Here is an 18,740-nt window from a genome sequence, read left to right as displayed (position 1 = left end):
GATGCTCAGAGAAGGCAGAGCCAAGCCGGGCACTCCTCAGAGGGGGCCTCTTGTGGGCGGGGCTTGTGGGCGGGGCTTGTGGGCGGGGCTTGTGGGCGGGGCTTGTGGGCGGGGCTTGCGTGAACCCGGGCCTACGTAGGGCGGGGACCTCTTGGGGCGGAGCCAGCGGGGGCGGGGTCGCAGAGGGGAGGGGTGGCGGGAGGCGTGCTGCGCCGTTGCCGGGAGAACTGTTGACAACAAAAGACGTGAGCGCGGCGGGGCGGAGAAAGGCCGCTCTGTGGGTCGGGGGCCAGCGAAGACCTGGGCTGTCCCGAGCCGGACGAGTGCGGCGGCCCGACGGGCGCGAAGCTGGCGGCGCCGGCCTGCGGCTGTCCCGCTGGAAATCGCGAACACGGCGGGCGGGCGAGCGGCGGACGGAGCGGGGCCCTGAGGTAGCCGCGGGGCCAGGGCGCGGGCCGGAGGGCGGCGGGGCGCGCGCGGCTGCGGCGTGAGGTGGGCGCCGCCGGTGTCCGCCACCGGCCCGGGGCTGCTCCCGCTCACGCTCAGGCTCCTTTATGCCGTCGTGAGATGCTGCGAGCTCCGTCACCTGCTGGAACGCTTCTCAGGAGAGAACGGACAACCCGCAGTGCACAACTTCTACAGTCCCGCCATGTCCGGAGAAGCCGGTATTTGAAGACCCTAGTCCTGGCAATGACAAGGCACGAGGCCCACTACTTACCTTGCACAGTCACAAATCCAGTGGGTGTCCCCAAATATCACCAGCCGATTAGATTTCCCTGCTGTTTGTTTGTCGTTTAGTAGGTCTCCGAGGACCAAACTGAAGCTGAAAAGTAACTGTTACATACAAGCTTTAAAAAACTTGACCGAATATTGTTTATGAGCCATGTATTTATGTATCACTTTTCTCATGATTACAGTAAGTGATTACAACAGCATCTGGCCACAGTGCTATGTCAGCATTGCCTTCACAAAAACCAGCGAGGTGAAAATACTCCGATTATAGTTTGTGTTTCGTTCATTTGATTTTTGTTTTTTCGAGACAGGATTGCTTTGTGTATCTCTGACTGTCCTGGAATTCACTCTAGACCAGGCTGGCCTCTAACTTGGAGGTCCTTCTGCACTGCCTCCCGAGTGCAGGGATTAAAGGCGTGCACCACCGCTGCACAGTTAAAAAATACAGTTGGTTTTTTTTTTTAATTAGCAGTTTCATCGAAAGAAGTTGGGTTAAGCTTAACATAGACCATAACCTTGTGTGTGTGTGTGTGACAGAGAGAGAGAGAGAGAGAGAGAGAGAGAGAGAGAGAGAGAGAGAGAGAGAGAGAGAGAGAATGGATGTGAGTGTGAGCATATGGAGGTCAGAGGACGATTTAAAATCGTCAGTTCTTTAGTTCTACTATGTGGGTTCCAGAGATCGAATTCAAGTTGTCAGGCATGGGGCCACAACTACCTTTGCCCACTGAGCCATTGCACCGGCCCAGACCTTGGCTTTTGCCTTACTGAGATGACCTATTTTTTTTAAAAAGTGATCTAATCTGTATGATGGCTGTTGGAAGATCATCAAAGACTGCATCCCTGAATTTCTTAGAGTGCTTTAGAATATAAGGTGTTTTTTTTTTTTTTTCCAGAGCTGAGGACTGACCCCAGGGCCTTGGGCTTGCTAGGCAAGTGCTCTACCACTGAGCTAAATCCCCAATATAAGGGTTCACCATACATACAAGTGTTTCTTTTTTGTTGTTGTTGTTGATTTGATTAGAATTATTGAAACTGCCAAGCTATGTTATCCACCGCACCCTACCCTATCCCACTAAAGATAGTTTGTTGACTCTGGGATGTTGAAGCCCAAGGGACCAGAGATTTTAGTCGTGTCACATACAAGGTTTCTGTTGTGATCCTCTTGGGCATTCACTTTTACTGTTGCTCAGCTTTTTTTTTTTTAAGGGCTAGTGAATATTAATTTTCATGGTTAACGTTTCCATAGCTGTTAGCTGTTGTAGCTCACACCTTTAATGTTAGTGCTGGGGAGGTGGGGGCAGTAGCATTGCTCTGAGTTCCAAACCAGCCTTGGCTACAGAGTGAGAACCTGTATAAAACAAAAATGAGTAATTCCATACCACGTAGTTCACAAGATGTCATTGTTGTCCAGTGGTCTTCTAGGTCAGTGATAATCTTAAGACCCACTTTTACAAAGAATATGCCCCATTCCAGACTGGCTATTAACCCTCATACTCTTAAAACAAGCGCTCTGGAAACCAAAAGAGATGTCCAAACAAAACAGGATCCAAACAGCCAGTCAGAATAAACCAGCGTACCACTGTCCAAACCAAGGGAGGGCCGAGCCCCAGAAAGAACTCACTGATACACATAGTGAGGAGGCACTGCCTGAATATTGGGCATAAGATGTACCAAGGGCAATACTGGGTGACTCCTCCTGTGAAAGTGGATCATTCTGGGGCCCCCATATTAAGGCATCAGAAACTGTTATAAAAAAGTTGTCAGTTCAAAAAGGAATAAGAAATAGTTTATTCTGGGACCAAATATGTGTGACCATGGTACAGTCCCAGCATCTGGGCATCTAGGAGATTATCATGTTAGTTGATGTTGGAAGACTCTGTGTGTGTACGTTCATGATGATCAGAGGACATCCTGTCCTATATAAAATATAGAAGGCAAGCTGAGCACTAGCATGCGTTAATTGCTCTTTTCTGGCTGTGGCTGTAATGCGATCAGTTTCTTCAAGTTGCTGGCTAGGCTTCCCTGCCATGATAGACTGCACCTTTAAGTTGCTGTCAATGGGATATTTAAATCACAGCACAGGACAAGAAACTAAGACAGTGTTTAGAGATAGGAAGACATTTTCCTATTTGTTAGGATTTTTCAAAGTTAAATTCATTGTGTGTGTTGGGGTTGGGGAGTGTGTCATGGAGAGTAAGTGGAAGTCAGAGGACAACTTAGTGGAGTTGTTTTCTCTTTCCACCTTTCCATGTGTCTCAAGGCTGTGTGGCAAGTGCTTACCTGCTAAGCTGTCACTATAGCCTGTAGTTTTGATTGCTTTTAAACTAATTATTTTAATTATACTGATACAGAAACCCTTAAAACTGCTTTCATGGTTTAATTCTGTTGTTTGTGAGATGAAATGCCATTTATCAATATCTTCAAATATAATACAAATAATTTATAAAATTTATTTACTTACATTGGTTTTTCAAGACAGGGTTTCTCTGTGTGGCCCTGACTGTCCTGGAACTCACGCTGTAGACCAGGTTGGGCTTGAACTTGGAGATCTGCCTGCCTCTGCCTCCCAAGTACTGGTGGTGTGCCACTGCTGCCAGGCTAAAATTTATCTATCTATCTATTTATTTATTTATCTATTTATGTATATATGTGTGCCCGCATGAGTTTATGTGTACCATGTGTGTGCAGGAATTGGAGTTGTAGACAGTTGTGAGTTGCCTGATGTATGTGCTGGGAACTGAATCAGGTCTTCTGGAAGAGCAGTAAATGCTCTTAACCACTGAACCATTTCACTGCCTTCCCAAATATTTGCTTTTAACATTTTTAGAACTCTTCAGTTATTTTTTGCCTGAATTTTCTAATTCTGTTAGATATTATTCACTATTTATATTAGTGAACTAGAAGACATTACCACTGTATAAATATACAACAGAATCCTTTATATTTACTCCTTAACTTTATAATTAACCAATGTCTAAGTCTCCTCAACTATTTTGAAGCAAACCTAAATGCTGAATTGTTTCATTATTAAATTAAGCACTTTACAAGACAGATAAACTCTTTGTAATTTAATTTGTACTGGTAAAGAATCTATTCTAAGGGATTTTGCTTTAAAATGTGTGGTTTTATTTGCATAAATGGAGCCAGTAATTAAATTGTACCTTTTATTTTAATATACAGGAGTTCTGATCTTACATAAAATGGATGTTTCTGACACTGTTACTGAACATTAAATAGATAATCTATTCAGTAAATGGAATGCTGCAATGGAAGAAATACCAGTAAAAGTCGCTGTAAGAATTAGACCTCTGCTTTGCAAAGAAGTTCTTCATAATCATCAAGTTTGTGTGAGGGATATTCCAAACACCCAGCAGATTATCATTGGGAGAGATAGAGTTTTTACTTTTGATTTTGTTTTTGGCAAAAATTCCACTCAAGATGAAGTTTATAATATATGCATAAAGCCCCTAGTGTTATCACTCATTGAGGGCTATAACGCAACAGTTTTTGCATATGGACAAACTGGATCTGGGAAGACATACACCATTGGAGGAGGCCATGTTGGTAAGATTCTCAGACTCTCACTTAGCATTTTATGCATGTATGAAGACTTGGTTTCTTTTCGTGACTGAGCACTGTTTTATTTGACTTTGCCCTGCTGATAAACCTTGGCTTGTCTCCTGTTCTAGATGCTGCAAACACTGGTGTACAGCCATCTGTTTGAGTCCTTCATAGACCTTAAAATTTTCATTTTGTTTTGTTTCTATGGTACTGAAATAGAGCTAGGTTGCTGTGCTTGCTAGCTAAGCACCATGCTACTGAGCTACATCCATTGCCTTCTTTTTACTTTTTTGTTAAAAAAAAAAAAAAAAAAAAAGGAAAAGTGTCATTCAGTTGCCTGTGCTGGCCTTAAACTCACTCTATAGTGCAAGTAGTCCTTGAAATTATGACCCTGCTTCAGTCCTCACCAGAGTTGGGTTTGCAAGTGTGTGGCACTAGGCCCTACCCTGCCATAGCCTTTTAGAAATAATTTTTGAGGTTAACATACAAAGTAATAGGTTTCTTCAGATGTCTTTGCATACATATGTTATTATATTTTCTTCTCCATCTCTGGCCTCTCTCATGCCCTGATTCTCTCCAGCTGACCCCTTTCTTCTTTAGCTAGTTCTCATTTCTGCTTCTTATTGCATGCTCCTTTACATTATTTCCCAACTCTTGTTAGATCTCTTCCTTCTCATGATCCCCTTTCTAGTTTTGTGACCACACATATGTACATATATATACATATATATGATACATATAATTTTTATAAGATCTTTATTGACAGATAATTCACATAGTATACACTTTTCCTGTTTGCACAATTTGATAGATTTTAGTCTAGATACATATAATTTTAAATCTAGGTTCCACATGAGAGAAAACATGGTATTTGTCTTTCTGAGTCTGGCTTATTTGCTTAACAAAATCATTTCTAGTTCCATCTATTTCCTGCAAGAATCATGGTTTTATTTTTTTAAAGATTTATTTATTTATTATGTATACAGAAGAGGGCACCAGATCTCATTACAGATGGTTGTGAGCCACCATGTGGGTGCTGGGAATTGAACTCAGGACCCTGGAAGAGCAGTCGGTGCTCTTAACCTCTGAGCCATCTCTCCAGCCCCATAGTTTCATTTTTTTTATGGCTGTATAAATTCCATTTTGTATATGTACCACATTTATCTGTCTACGGACATCTAGGCTGGTCATACTATGTGTCTTCTATACCTATGTGATGTGTCTTTATTTATTTATTTTTATTTACTTTTTGAGCTGAGGATCGAACCCAGGGCCTTGCGCTTGCTAGGCAAGTGCTCTACCACTGAGCTAAATCCCCAACCTGATGTGTCTTTTTTAAAAAAAGATTTATTTTAAGTATGAGTGTTCTATCTGCATGTACAACTTTATACCAGAAGAGGGCATCAGATCCTTCTTTTGGTTGCCGGGAATTGAACTCAGGACTTCTGTTAATGTAGCCAGTGCTCTTAACTGCTGAGCCATCCCTCCAGCCCACTATGTGTCTTCTATACATATGTGATACCATGTGTCTATGTAAAATCTAGAACCACAATGAGCAACCGTATGATACTTGTCTTCTTCAAGATGATGATAATATGAATGTCTCCAATTGCACCTGTTAAAATGACATAACTTCACTATTCTTTATTGCTGAAAAAAACTCCACAATGTATATAAACCACATTCTTTATCCATTCCACCATTGATGGATACCTGGACTTCATCTACTTGGCTGTTGTAAATGACACTGCAGTGAATGCCCACATGCAAGTGTCTCCGGGATGTGTGTTAACTCGGAATCTTTTGGTTAAATCCACAGAGGTGGTATAGCTGAGTCATGTGGTAGGTCTGTTTTGGTTTTTGAGGACATTGCATTTTTCCGATTTCCGTAGTGGTTAGACTGGTTTGCACCCCCGCCAGCAGTGTGTGAGGGCTCTGTGTTATCTGCCTCTTTGCCTGCATTTGTTGTTTTCAGAGTGACTGCCATCCCAACAGAGCCTTCTTCTAAGAGCTGTCTGTTCCGTTAATTAGTTCATTTATGGATGGGGTAAGTTTTGGAATTTAAAGTTGTGTATTCTGGATATTAATACTTGTGTGTTGTATAGTTGAGGAAGATGTTTTCTAATCCTGCACTCTGTTCACTCAAGTGATTGTTCCCTTTGCTGTATGATGCAAATTTTAATTTCATGTAGTTTGTCAGTTTGGGGGATAATTTTCTGTGCCATTATAGTTCTTTACAGAAAAACTATGTTTTAATTTTTTAAATTTACTATTGGGGGAGCATGCCATGGCATATGAATGGAAGTCAGAGGACAAGTTTTTAGGAATCAGGGTTTTGTTTTGTTGTTTGTTCAGTTTTTATTTTTAGATACAGTTCTAACCCAAGCTGGCTTGAACTCAACATGTAGTCATCTTTTGAACTCCCAATCCTTTGGCCTCCACCTCCTGGGTGCTGAGGTTACAGATATACACCACTGTGTCTGATTATGTAGTGCTGGAGCTCAAACCCAGAACTTCCTGCACACTAGGCAAACACTCTACTAAGTGAGCTACAAATCCCCAGCTCCTTGACAGTGATTTTTAAATCATCTTTCTAAAAAAATGATTTATATTTTATGTATAAATGCACTGCCTGTATACCTGCACACCAGAAGAGGGCACCAGATCTCATTATAAATGGTTGTGAGCTACCTTGTGGTTTCTTGGAATTGAATTCAGGACCTCTAGAAGAACCGCCAGTGCTCTTAACTGCTGAGCCATGTCTCCATCCCCCATCCCCATTCTCAAACTCAGTCTCTTCAGACTTGTACAGCCATTGAGATTGCACCTGCTGAGAGAATTCTAAATGGCATTCACTCTGCTAAATCCAGTGGTCAGTTCATTTCTTACCTTACTGAACCCATTATCACATTTTCCATTTGGTTTTCAGGTGACCGACCACATTCTTGGTTTTTCTTTTCTCTCTTTTTTTTCTTTTTCTCAAGACAGGGTTTCTCTGTGTAGCTCTGTGCCTTTCCTAGAACTCACTTTGGAGATCAGGCTGGCCTCGAACTCACAGAAATCTGCCTGCCTCTGCCTCCCGACTGCTGGGATTAAAGGTGTGCGCCACCACCACCCCGCTCACATTCTTGGTTTTTCTCCTACTCTACTAGTCCCTTCTTAGGTGCTCTGGCAAGTGAACTAACAATTACAAACCTCTAAAGCTCAGTTTTTGCTCTCCCACCCCCTCTTTCTCTTTAAAAATTCTTGTCCTTAGTGGTCACAGCCAGCCTCATTACATTACATACTGTCATTCTATCCTGATACCATATCAGGACCTGTTATATTTATCTTCCAAATCCCTCATTACCAGAGTGCTACTCTGAAGTGGTCTCTCTACTCATCTCCTGCAAAAGACAGCAGTGAAAATAGTCTGTGTAAAATTTCAGACAGTAATGTTACTCTTCTACCCCTGTGGCTCTGACCTTAGTCAGAATGACTCCAAATGTACAGTAATCTACAAGGACTTCCATGATCTAGTGTACGCCACCCCCCTGACCTCATCTCCTGTTTCTCTGTTCTTGCTCCCTGTGTTCTGGCCATGCCGATTGTGTTTGCAATCACATCAGGTAGTGCCTTCAACATGTGTCCTTCCACAATCAAGTTTTTGCTCATGACTTTCGTATTGAAAATTGCAATTCCAGAGTCACACTCCAGTCCCCTTACCTTGCCCTCCAAACACTCTTCCAGTTTTTGTTTATTTGAATTTATTTATTTACTTACTTTTGAGATAGCCTTCTCTACAGCCCAGGTTGGCTGTGAACTCGAAATACTTCCATCTCAGCACCTCAGTGGAATGTTAGGTGTATACCACCGTGTGTGGCCAGTATTTTAATGACCATATAGTCTACAGTTTTCTTTATTGCTACTGCTTCTTTCTTCTCAGGAGGATCTCACAGCATTAGAGAATTTTTCCTTTGTTTTGTTGATTGATTGTTCCGAGAGCCCTAGAATATTGCATATTTGCATAGAATAATGCATATTTGTTAAATGAATAAATTCTGCATGAGGGATACATGTGAAAATGTTTGCCCTAAATTTTTTTGTATAGGTATATGCGCATGGTACACACACACACACACACACACACACACACACACACACACACACACGTATGTTTTCATGCCTGTGTCTCACTCTCAACTCTACTCCCTTGAGACAGAGTCTTTCACTGAATCTGGAGCTAGGCTAGTGACCGTCAAACCCCAGTGAGCCTCCTGTCTCTGCCCTCTGGAGTCATAGAGGTGCTTGTGCTGTGCCTGACTTATTACATGGGTACCGGAGCTCTCACCTCAGGGACTTTAGCCTGTGCAGCAAGTGCTCTTACCTGATGAATCATGCCCCAGCCTTTTCATCCCAAATTTTATGGTTGTATAGTTTAACCCTAGAAGGCCTTGAACTTGCTATATAGACCATACTGGCCTTGCATTCATTACTTCAATTAATTGCTATACATTTTGAGACTGTGTCTTGCTATGTAACTCTGGCTGGAACTCTGTATGTAGGCCAGCCAGGCTGTATCTGCCTCTAGAGTGTTGGGATTAAAGGTGTGAGCTACCATGCCCACCCAATTTTTAAATTTTCATAATAGAAATGTAAGACAAATATATTAAGCACAAATTTTGTATTGTAGTTTTTCTTATATTTCAAGTTTCAGATATGCTTTCTGTTTCTAAATTTTCAGCGTCAGTTGTGGAGGGTCAGAAGGGTATCATTCCTCGGGCTATCCAGGAGATATTTCAAAGCATCTCTGAAAACTCTAGCATTGACTTTAAAATCAAAGTATCATATATAGAAGTGTATAAGGAAGACCTAAGAGATCTTCTAGAGTTGGAGACTTCCATGAAGGACCTTCACATCCGAGAAGATGACAAGGGAAACACAGGTGAAATAGTTCAGTGAAATTATTGAGTGCCCATCCAGTGCCATCTAGAAAAACGTGTCAATATTCCAAGAATTAAAAAAATATGTGCACAATGAATTTGCTTTAAAAAAAAAGATTTGTTTATTTGTTTGTTTGTTTGTTTGTTTGTTTATTTGTTTATTATGTATACAGAAGAGGGCTCCAGATCTCATTACAGATGGCTGTGAGCCACCATTGTGGTTGCTGGGAATTAGACTCAGGACCTCTGGAAGAGCAGTTGGTGCTCTTAACCTCTGAGCCATCTCTCCAGCACCCGCTTTTACTTTTTATTCATATACTTGCTTTGCCATGCTGGAAGTCATCCAGCTAGGAAAATGCTGTGCCACCAGCCTTCTCTTTTCATTTTTAAATTTAAAAAATTTTGGGACAGAGTCTCATTATAATTTACCTATGCTGGCCTTGAACTCACAATTTCCCAGACTGGCTTTGAACTTTAATCCTTCTGCCTTGGCCTCATGAGTAGATGGGGGTCACAGGTTTGTGCCACCAGGCATGGCTCCTATGTTCTTATAATAATTACAATCAAAATATTGAAACAAAGTGTTCGGTTTGTCTTTTTTCTTGATTTGAGAACTTGAACCCAGGGCCTCAAATGCTCTTTGTACATACTCTCCCACTGAGCTACATAACCCCAGCTCCAGAGGTTTTGATTGTCAGTCATTTTAAAGAATTAAGTATGATGTTTGACCAGAAGCAACAGTTGGATCTTAACGAATAAAATACGTCTTTTAGAGTTTAAACATAATACTTTCTTAAAACCGTTCCTCCTGGAGCTTTGCTGAAATTATTTAATGATGCTAGTATTTGAAATATTTGAATCATGCTAGCCTGAAACATTACTGCTTCTTTTAAGGGACTATCTTTTTGGGTTGCTTAGCAAAGGGCAGCGGTTGTGTGATTAACTTAATTGTACTGGATTTTGATGAAAGCATGGTTTTTAAAACTTTTTGTTTTAAGTGATTGTTGGGGCCAAGGAATGCCAAGTAGAGAGCATGGATGAAGTAATGAGTCTTCTGGAGGTAGGGAATGCGGCCAGGCACACAAGCACCACCCAGATGAATGAGCACTCCAGTAGATCCCATGCAATTTTTACAATAAGCATTTGCCAAGTTGAGAAAAATACAGAGGCATCTGAAGATGGAGAGTGGTATTCACATCGGCATATTGTTTCCAAATTCCATTTTGTGGATTTGGCCGGATCAGAAAGAGTGACCAAAACGGGGAACACTGGTGAACGATTCAAAGAGTCCATTCAAATCAACAGTGGGCTGCTTGCTTTAGGAAATGTGATAAGTGCCCTCGGGGACCCACGCAGGAAGAGCTCTCATATTCCATATAGGGATGCTAAAATTACCCGGCTTCTGAAAGATTCCCTGGGCGGCAGTGCCAAGACTGTCATGATCACGTGCGTCAGCCCATCCTCCTCAGATTTCGACGAGTCCTTAAATTCTCTCAAATATGCCAACAGAGCACGGAACATTAGAAACAAACCTGCTTTAAACTTTAGCCCTGAGTCAGACCGAATGGATGAGATGGAATTTGAGATTAAGTTGCTTCGAGAAGCTTTGCAGAGCCATCAGGCCAGTATCAGCCAAACTAGCCAGACCCCTTCAGAGGGTGTTCCTGACCAGAATCGGATCCATTCTCTAGAGGAACAGGTATCTCAGCTCCAGGAGGAATGTCTGGGCTACCAGGACTGCATAGAGCAAGCGTTCACCTTCCTGGTGGACTTAAAAGATGCTGTCAGGCTAAACCAGAAACAGCAGCACAAGCTACAGGAATGGTTTAGCAAGACTCAGGAAGTCAGGAAGGCTGTCCTCACCCCATTCCCAGGACACCAGGGCATTGGGGACCTGGAAGAAGGACCCCAGCATGTGACAGTTCTCCAGCTGAAGAGAGAACTCAAGAAATACCAGGTACTTAGACATTACTTTATTAATTAATGTGTGTTTTGAGATGGTATCTTGCTCTGTAACCCTGGCTGGAACTCAGTATGTAGACCAGCCAGGCTGGCTGGAACTCTTTCTTCCCTTGTTTCTTGTGTTCTGGGATGATAGGAGTGTGTTATCTCACCTGACTAATAGAATGCCCCTTCCTCCTCTGGTGGTAATGGGATTGAACACACAGCCTTGTATATGCTAGCAAAGTACTCCCTTTTCTGAGATACATTCCCAGATCTAGTTTATCTTCTTTTAAATAAAGTCTTATTTGATCATCCAGGCTGGCCTTGAACCTCAGGAACTGCCCCTGCTTCCTGAGTGTTGGGGTTATGGGTGTGAGCTCTCACACCTGGATCATAGACTACACTTGTTTAAAGACTACATTTATATGGACAAGTAAGTCCTAAAAGTCATTTTGGAATTTCAGAAGTTCTAATTTTTTTTTAAGTTTATTACTGTGTAGATGGTATGTGAGGAATGCAAGCATATATTTGTGGAAGTCAGAGGATAATTTTGGGAGTGTTCTTCTTTTTTAAGTATTATTTAAAAATTAGCTGGGCATATTGGTAGACTTCTTTAAATCCACCACTGGGGAGGCAGAAGTAGCTGGACCTCTGTGAGATCTATGCCATCCTGGTCTATGGCTAGTCTAGGCTGGCCAGGGCTGCATAGTGAGATCCTATCTTTAAAAAAAAGAAGCAAAGAATTATATAAAAGTCTCACTCGCTTTTCTTCCTTGACATCTCTCTGTCTCATTTCTTGTTCTTCCTTGAATTTATTCTTTATTAGTTTCTTTTCACTCTCCTGTGATGTGAGCAGGGTACATTTTAAGATACCTTGTTAAATAGAACCTTTGAACTTTTATATCAATTTAGAGGATCAAAGAAACATTTTTAGAAACAAAATTATGTTGCACTGAGTTACCCTCCTTTGGGTGTGTTTATTTTCAAGCTTAAACCCAAGGCCTTGAACATGTTAGGCATTCACTGTATCTATTGCTAAGCTACACCCTCAGTCCTTTCTTGATTCTTTTTCTTTGAGACAGTCTCGTACAAGAGCCTAGACTTGCCAGAAACTCCCCTGATATTCTAGTCTTTTCTGGAACTTGGAGTAATCTTCTGCCTCAGTCTCCCAAGTGTTGGAATTACAGGTGTGAGTCACCATGTCTGGCTTATTGGGTCTGTGGTTCTTTTTGGTTTTTAGACAGGATTTCGTTTAGCCAGGTTGGCCTCCAACTTGTTAGCCAAGGATGGCCTTGAACTTCCGATCTTTCTTCCTCTACCTCCCAGTGCTGAGATTAGAAATATGTCAGGGTCTGGAGAAATGGCTCAGAGGTTAAGAGCACTGACTGCTCTTCCATAGGTTCTGAGTTCAATTCCCAGCACCCACATGGTGGCTCACAACCATCTGTAATGAGATCTGGCACCCTCTTCTGTGTACATAATAAATAAATAAATCTTTAAAAAAAAAAAAGTATGTCAACCACACTTAGTTTTATTCATTGCTGGAAATCAAACTCGGAGTTTTATGCATGCTAGGCAATCACTCTACCAATTGAATTATATCCCTAGGGTGCCCATTATGGTCCTTGAAAGAAGAAAATACTTTATCCCTTGAGTCTGGATCATACATTTTTTTTTTTTTTGAGACAGTGTAGTCCTGGTTGTCTAGAACTCACTCTGTAGACCAGGCTGGCCTCGAACTCACAAAGATGTGCCTGCCTCTGCCTCATGAGTGTTGGGATTAAAGGCAAGGTATGTGCCACTATACCTGTCTACATACTTGATTTTTAAACAGTGGGTGTGTGCATGTGTGTATATATATTTAGTTCAAAATTATTTCCTCACATTTAAAAAATTACGTGTGTGTGTGTGTGTGTACCACATTGCATATATAGAGGTTAGAGGAAAATTTTCAGGAATCAGTTTTTTCCTTCCACCATGTAGGTCCCAGGGTTTAAACTCATATCATCAGGCTTAGTGGCAGGCACCTTTACCCACTGAACTATCTCACTCCCACTTTTTTTTTTTTTTTAACTGAAGATTATGTACAGGAGCTAGTAGAGAACAAGATAAAAATTAGTTCTGCTTTTGTGGAGTTTGCAAGCAAATTCTAGTGAGGGGGGCCTTCAGTTGTTTCTTAAGTAACATGGAGACCAACTTCAATGGTATTGCTGTTTCTTTTTTAAAAATTTTGTGTTTTTTATTTTTCATTATTTTATCCTTTTATGTATATGAGTATTTTTGTCTGCATGTATGTATGTGTACCACATGCTTGCCTGATTGCCCATAGACGCCAGAAGAGAGCATCAGATCTCCTAGCACTGGAGTTACAAACAGTTCTGGGCTGCCTGGGTTCTGGGTATTGAACCCATGTCCTGTAGAAGAGCAGCCAGTGTTCTTAAACCATTGAGCCATCTCTCTCTAATCCTATTTTTCTTTTTTCCGAGGAAGGATCTCCAGTAGTGTGAGATATAGCCTTGGATTCTCTCTGTATGTAGCTAAGGATGGATCCTCCTGCTCTCCATCTCCCAAGTCCTAGGATTACAGGCATGTGCCACCATGCCCACTGTTTTTTTGTTTGTTTGTTTAAGCTTGAAAACAATTAAAAACAGTCTTTTTGTTATAGATTTCAGCAAAATACCTCTTTCTATGTACTGGGAAGAAGCCATTTCAAGCTGTACATGTGGCACATGCCTATAGTCCCAGTAGTCAGGAGGGTAAAGCAGGAGGATCTAGCAGTGGAAAAGTCTTCTGGGGCTACAAATTGAGCCTTATCAGAAAATAAACAAAAAAGCTCTTCTCGAACTTTTTAAATTCAAAGCTCGTTTTCACTTTTAAAGTTTGTAATTTCCCTATAAACCTTTGAAAGCATGGACTGTGTGTGTAGCTTAGTGGTAGAGCACTTGCCTATAACTGGGGAATCCCTGGGTTTGATCACCAGCATGTGGGAACAACTTAGTAGAGCCATTTACATTTTGGTAAGTGTCTTTGATATGTGACTTAGTAGAAGATACTTGTATTTTATTGTGACTTAGCAAGATCTTGTCAAAGTTATAAAGAAAATACATCTTTATGTAGATTTATAATTAGCAGGGATGAGTATTTCAATAGCTTTTGAGATAATTGTGGACATTTTTTGATATTACACCAAAACTTAAGTGAAAATTATCTATTGACTTGCAAAGAGTGATTTGAAATTATTTTGTTATATTATGATTTATAAACTAAAACCTACTGGTCTCTATCTTGACCTTTGAGTGAATCTTTTCTGCTTATGATTTTAATGATTATACAGTGGTCATTTGGAAAAGAATTTAGTGTTACAGATATTCCAAGTGTTTAAACATTTTTACTTTATATTTCTTAATGTCACCAGTGATCTCACTAGCAGAGTCTTTAGCAGTTATATGGAGTTGTTACGCTCACAGTTGCGGAAATGGTTTCTAAAAATCTTAATTTTTTTTAATGAAACTTGAAGTTTATATTTTTGTAACAAATATATATGATAGCACAAATTATAATTGGTCTTAATAATAAAAACCCAGAGTCAGATGTCAGGATGAAAGCTGAAAGATCAGAGAAGCAGAGCAGCCAGCCATTAGAAATACTTCTTGGATTCCTCAGCCTGAACGGGCTGAGCTCCACCCCACCTATTACTTCCTTTCTACTCCTAGCTGTATCACTTCCTGTTTCCTTCTACGTGCTGGGATTAAAGGTGTGAGCCACCACTGCCTGGCCTCTAGTGGCACAGCTCCACACTCTGATCTCCAGACAAGCTTTATTTGTTAGAGCACAAAGTATCACCACAATATAATAGTTACTTTTTGTTACTGTGACAGAATATGTGCCCAAAGTAACTTTTAAAGGTGAAGTTTTCTTTTGGGTCACAGTTTGAAAGTCTAGTCCATCATGGCAGGACAGGCATGGCAACAGGAACAGGGGCTGCTGGTCACGTAGAGAAGTGAACGCTGGTGCCATCCTCACTTGGGTTTTATTCATTCTGGGATGGGTCTTCCTTCTTCAGCTAAACCATTTTATGATGTCCTCATAGACACACCTGCAGTTGTATGTTTCCATAGTGATTATAAATTTAGTGTAGTTGACAATGAAGGTCACCTATCACAATTCCATCCCTTATCGACCTGACATCCATTATTTTAGGTCATAACATCCCATCCCTGTCTCCAGGTCTCATTTTCATCTCATGATACAAAATGCATTTAGTTAGTCTCTGACTATCCCCATAGTCTGACAGTCCTGAGAGTGCTCTAAAGTCTAAAGGATCTTCTGAGACTCAGATGCCTTAACTCTGGGCCCTATAATTTCAGTGTGCAACAGCACCAAATAAATATGTGCAATGTAGAAGGGAGAAACAGGATATAGCAAGGAAGTGGGACCAAAGCAGGACTGAAACCCAGCAAGAAAAACACCAAATCTTGCATCTTCATGTCCAGCATCTGGGGCTTGTGATGTATTATCTGGGCTACAAAGGGCTGGGGTAGCCACATCTCTCCAGCTCTGCTGCTTCAGTACAGATAGCTTCTCTCTTAGGCTTGTCCTACTGCTTGTCTATAAATTAATCACTGTGCCATGGTCCTGGCATCTCCAATATCCTGGGGTTCCATTACAACTTAGGCATTGCCCTCACAACTTTACCCATTGGCCTCTCAGGGATTCCTTGCAGGGAATTCTACATTGCAATACATTGACTAGCTTTGGTGGCTTTCTAAAAACTTGGTACAAGCCTCCATGACATCCACATTCTTGCTTCTGTCACACCTACACAATCACTATCTTTTGGATAATGCTGCCAAGCTCTGCTGTTAGCTGGTGCTGGGGCCTGGCTCCTTTGTACTGCAGTTGTGTCCACCTTTCGATGAGACACTTTCCTAGGCCTTTGTTTTTAGAAGGGAACCCCTTCAACAGCGAGGGCAGTCCAGGCTTTCTTCTTTCAAATGAATTTTCATTCTTACCAAATGGAGCCTTTCTTAGGTAGAATCTTGCCATCAAGGCACATTTGCTATTGCCTAGCCACCTCATCAATAGCTTCCAACCCATTTCTTTAACTGCCAAACAGTACATTTTTCCAACAAGTGTATGCCTTGCTTGCTGCTTTCTCTCTCACTATAGATCTGGGTAAGAGGAGTGAGTAGTAACTATGCCATAGCCTGAATGCTATCCTGTTTTGAAGTTTTCTTCACCAAACAAATCAGTCCAGAATGCTTTGAATTCAGACAGACTGCAGCCTAAGTCTTTGTCAACTGTAGCAGTTCCCATTAGAGTCCTTGTTTCCTTCTGAAGCCTCATGAACTGAGTCGCCCGGTCCACATTTCTTTTGATGTTCTGGTCTACCAAACTGCTTCTGGATGGCCCATTAAGCTCCAAGTATAGCATTCTAGGGTTTTCTACATTAATTTTTCCAGACTCTTTCGTAGTCCTCTGGCACACGATGTCATGTGATGAGGTTCATCACAGCAATGGCATTGTTAGTAGCAATGTTCTTCAGTCAGTTACTTTTCTTGTTGCTGTGACAGAAGACCTGAGAGAAGCAGCCTGAAGAGAGGAGGACTCACTTTGGCTCACAGTTTGGAGGGTCTGGTCCACATGCAGGGCCGCCATGATGGCAGGAGCAGAGGGCTGCTGGTCATGTTGCTCCTGCTGTCAGGAGGAGAACAGATGAGTGCTGGTGTTCTCCATGCTTCCTCATTTTTGTTCCTGTAGAAGGGTACCATTCATGTTTACCATGGCTTTTCCCTCAGTTAAGCCTTTATACAAAAACCTTCTAAAACCAACCTGGCTGACAGATTTCTTTGTGCTTACTTAGTTTAAAAATTGTTTACTGTATATCTCCCCGTCCCCCGGCTGAGGACCAAACAAACTCAGGGCCTTGCGCTTGCTAGGCAAGTGCTCTACCACTGAGCTAAATCCCCAACCCTGTGTTTACTGTATATCTTAAGTTTATGTTAAACCTAACAAAATTAGTCAGAATCATGAAATAAAGACATTAAATTTTACTTCCAGGCTGTAGAATCTGTCTCTTGCTAGTAAAAGTATTAAAACTCCACAAGGAAACTTTATTTAAATGCCAAATGAGTTTTTATATCCTATAGTTCTTATAGGAAAATCTGAGAGCTTTGATTATTAAAAACCCACATTAAAATCTCACGACAACTCTAGCAAAGTTACAAAAATCTTATTGATCACACTCTAGAACCTAGATAAGGGAAAAACTATCAAGAAAATCTTGTTTTTGTGGTAATTAATTCTCAGAGTCACAGTGATAAGTCCCTCTATTTCTGCCTTTCTCAAAACGAATCTAGGAGAAGTGAAGGGAAGAGGATAAGAAAACACTAAATGAGCCGGGTGGTGGTGGTGCACACCTTTAACCCTAGCGCTTGGGAGGCAGAGGCAGGCGGACCTCTGTGAGTTCGAGGCCAGCCTGGTCTACAAAGTGAGTTCCAGGTCAGGCTTCAAAAGCTACAGAGAAACCTTGTCTTGGAAAACCAATTAAGAAGGAAAAAACAACACTAAATGACACCATCAAGTGGCCGTTCTGGGTTTTATATCATTGTATAGTTCTCTGAGCAGTTCTGAGCTCTGCCTTCTCCTCTTCCTGCCCCCACCCTAATCCCCACCTCAGTGTGCCCTGGCAGCTGATCAAGTGCTGTTCACGCAGAAGGAGCTGGAGGTGGAGGAGCTCAGGAGTCAAGTGCAGCTGATGGTGCAGGAGAACAAAGGACACACAGCAACTTTGAAAGAAGCCCAGAAAGTGAATAGATTACAGGTAGGTCTCAGTGATGGAGCTTTGTAATGCAGCATCCTCAGGAACAAAGAGCATCTTAAACCATAAACAGGTGCTTTACAGAGGAGTATTTCAGGTGGGCAGCTCTGGACACTGGCAGCTGAAAGAGTTACTTTTTTTAAACCCTAAATCATAAGGGGAAACCATTTTGTTGTTAGCCTAGTATCTGTTTCACAGACAAAGAAAATACCTATGGACTTGATTTACAAATCATGCATTAGTTATCTTTTCTCTAGACTTTTTTATTTTGTCAAATTACTAGGCAATATGGTATTAAGTAAGAACTGCAAAGCAGGACTGGTGGTGTGATGCAGCGGTAAACAAGTTTATATATATAAACTTACAATGTATATACAAGACCATGGGTCAAGTCTGTCATAACATATACTCTTTCTCTTTCCTCTCTCTCCTCCTCTCCTCAAACCCCAAAGCAATTGGAAGATAATCATAAAGTTGAAACTTTTATATATATATATATATTTTTTTTTTTGGTTTTTCGAGACAGGGTTTCTCTGTGTAGCTTTGCGCCTTTCCTGGATCTCACTCTGTAGACCAGGCTATTGGTGAAATTATTAAGGCCATTCCACGTAGTTAAAAGGGAGGTTTATTTTGTGGGGTAACTTACAAATGAAGGGATAGGTTGCAGGGTCTGGCAAAGGTATGGCGCAGTCCAACCATTCTCTAGAGAACTCTGCTTGATCTACCTCCAGAATCCAGGGTCCTGGAACCAAGAGAAGCCT

At 41.5% G+C, this 18,740-nt stretch overlaps 1 protein-coding gene across 3 annotated transcripts in view; it reads left to right on the top strand.

Annotated features, from left to right (window-relative positions):
• The first annotated feature begins 238 nt into the window (after nucleotides 1-238).
• Kif27 (kinesin family member 27) overlaps nucleotides 239-18,740 on the top strand; it is a 101,465-nt gene continuing 82,963 nt past the window's right edge. For 2 of the 3 annotated variants that reach the window (XM_036188365.1, XM_036188363.1), the window contains exons 1-5: nucleotides 239-431; nucleotides 3,913-4,296; nucleotides 9,017-9,217; nucleotides 10,214-11,172; nucleotides 17,839-17,982. In XM_036188365.1, the coding sequence (XP_036044258.1) occupies nucleotides 3,999-4,296; nucleotides 9,017-9,217; nucleotides 10,214-11,172; nucleotides 17,839-17,982 (1,602 nt within the window). In that variant the 5' untranslated portion in view covers nucleotides 239-431; nucleotides 3,913-3,998. Of the gene's footprint in view, nucleotides 432-457; nucleotides 739-3,912; nucleotides 4,297-9,016; nucleotides 9,218-10,213; nucleotides 11,173-17,838; nucleotides 17,983-18,740 lie in introns of those variants that run through there. The other variant, XM_036188364.1, reaches the window with a different exon arrangement.

Source organism: Onychomys torridus, chromosome 5 (assembly GCF_903995425.1).
Source record: "Onychomys torridus chromosome 5, mOncTor1.1, whole genome shotgun sequence".
NCBI lineage: Eukaryota > Metazoa > Chordata > Mammalia > Rodentia > Cricetidae > Onychomys > Onychomys torridus.
Note: the sequence above shows the minus strand (reverse complement) of the source record. Positions and strands in the feature narration are given on the sequence as shown.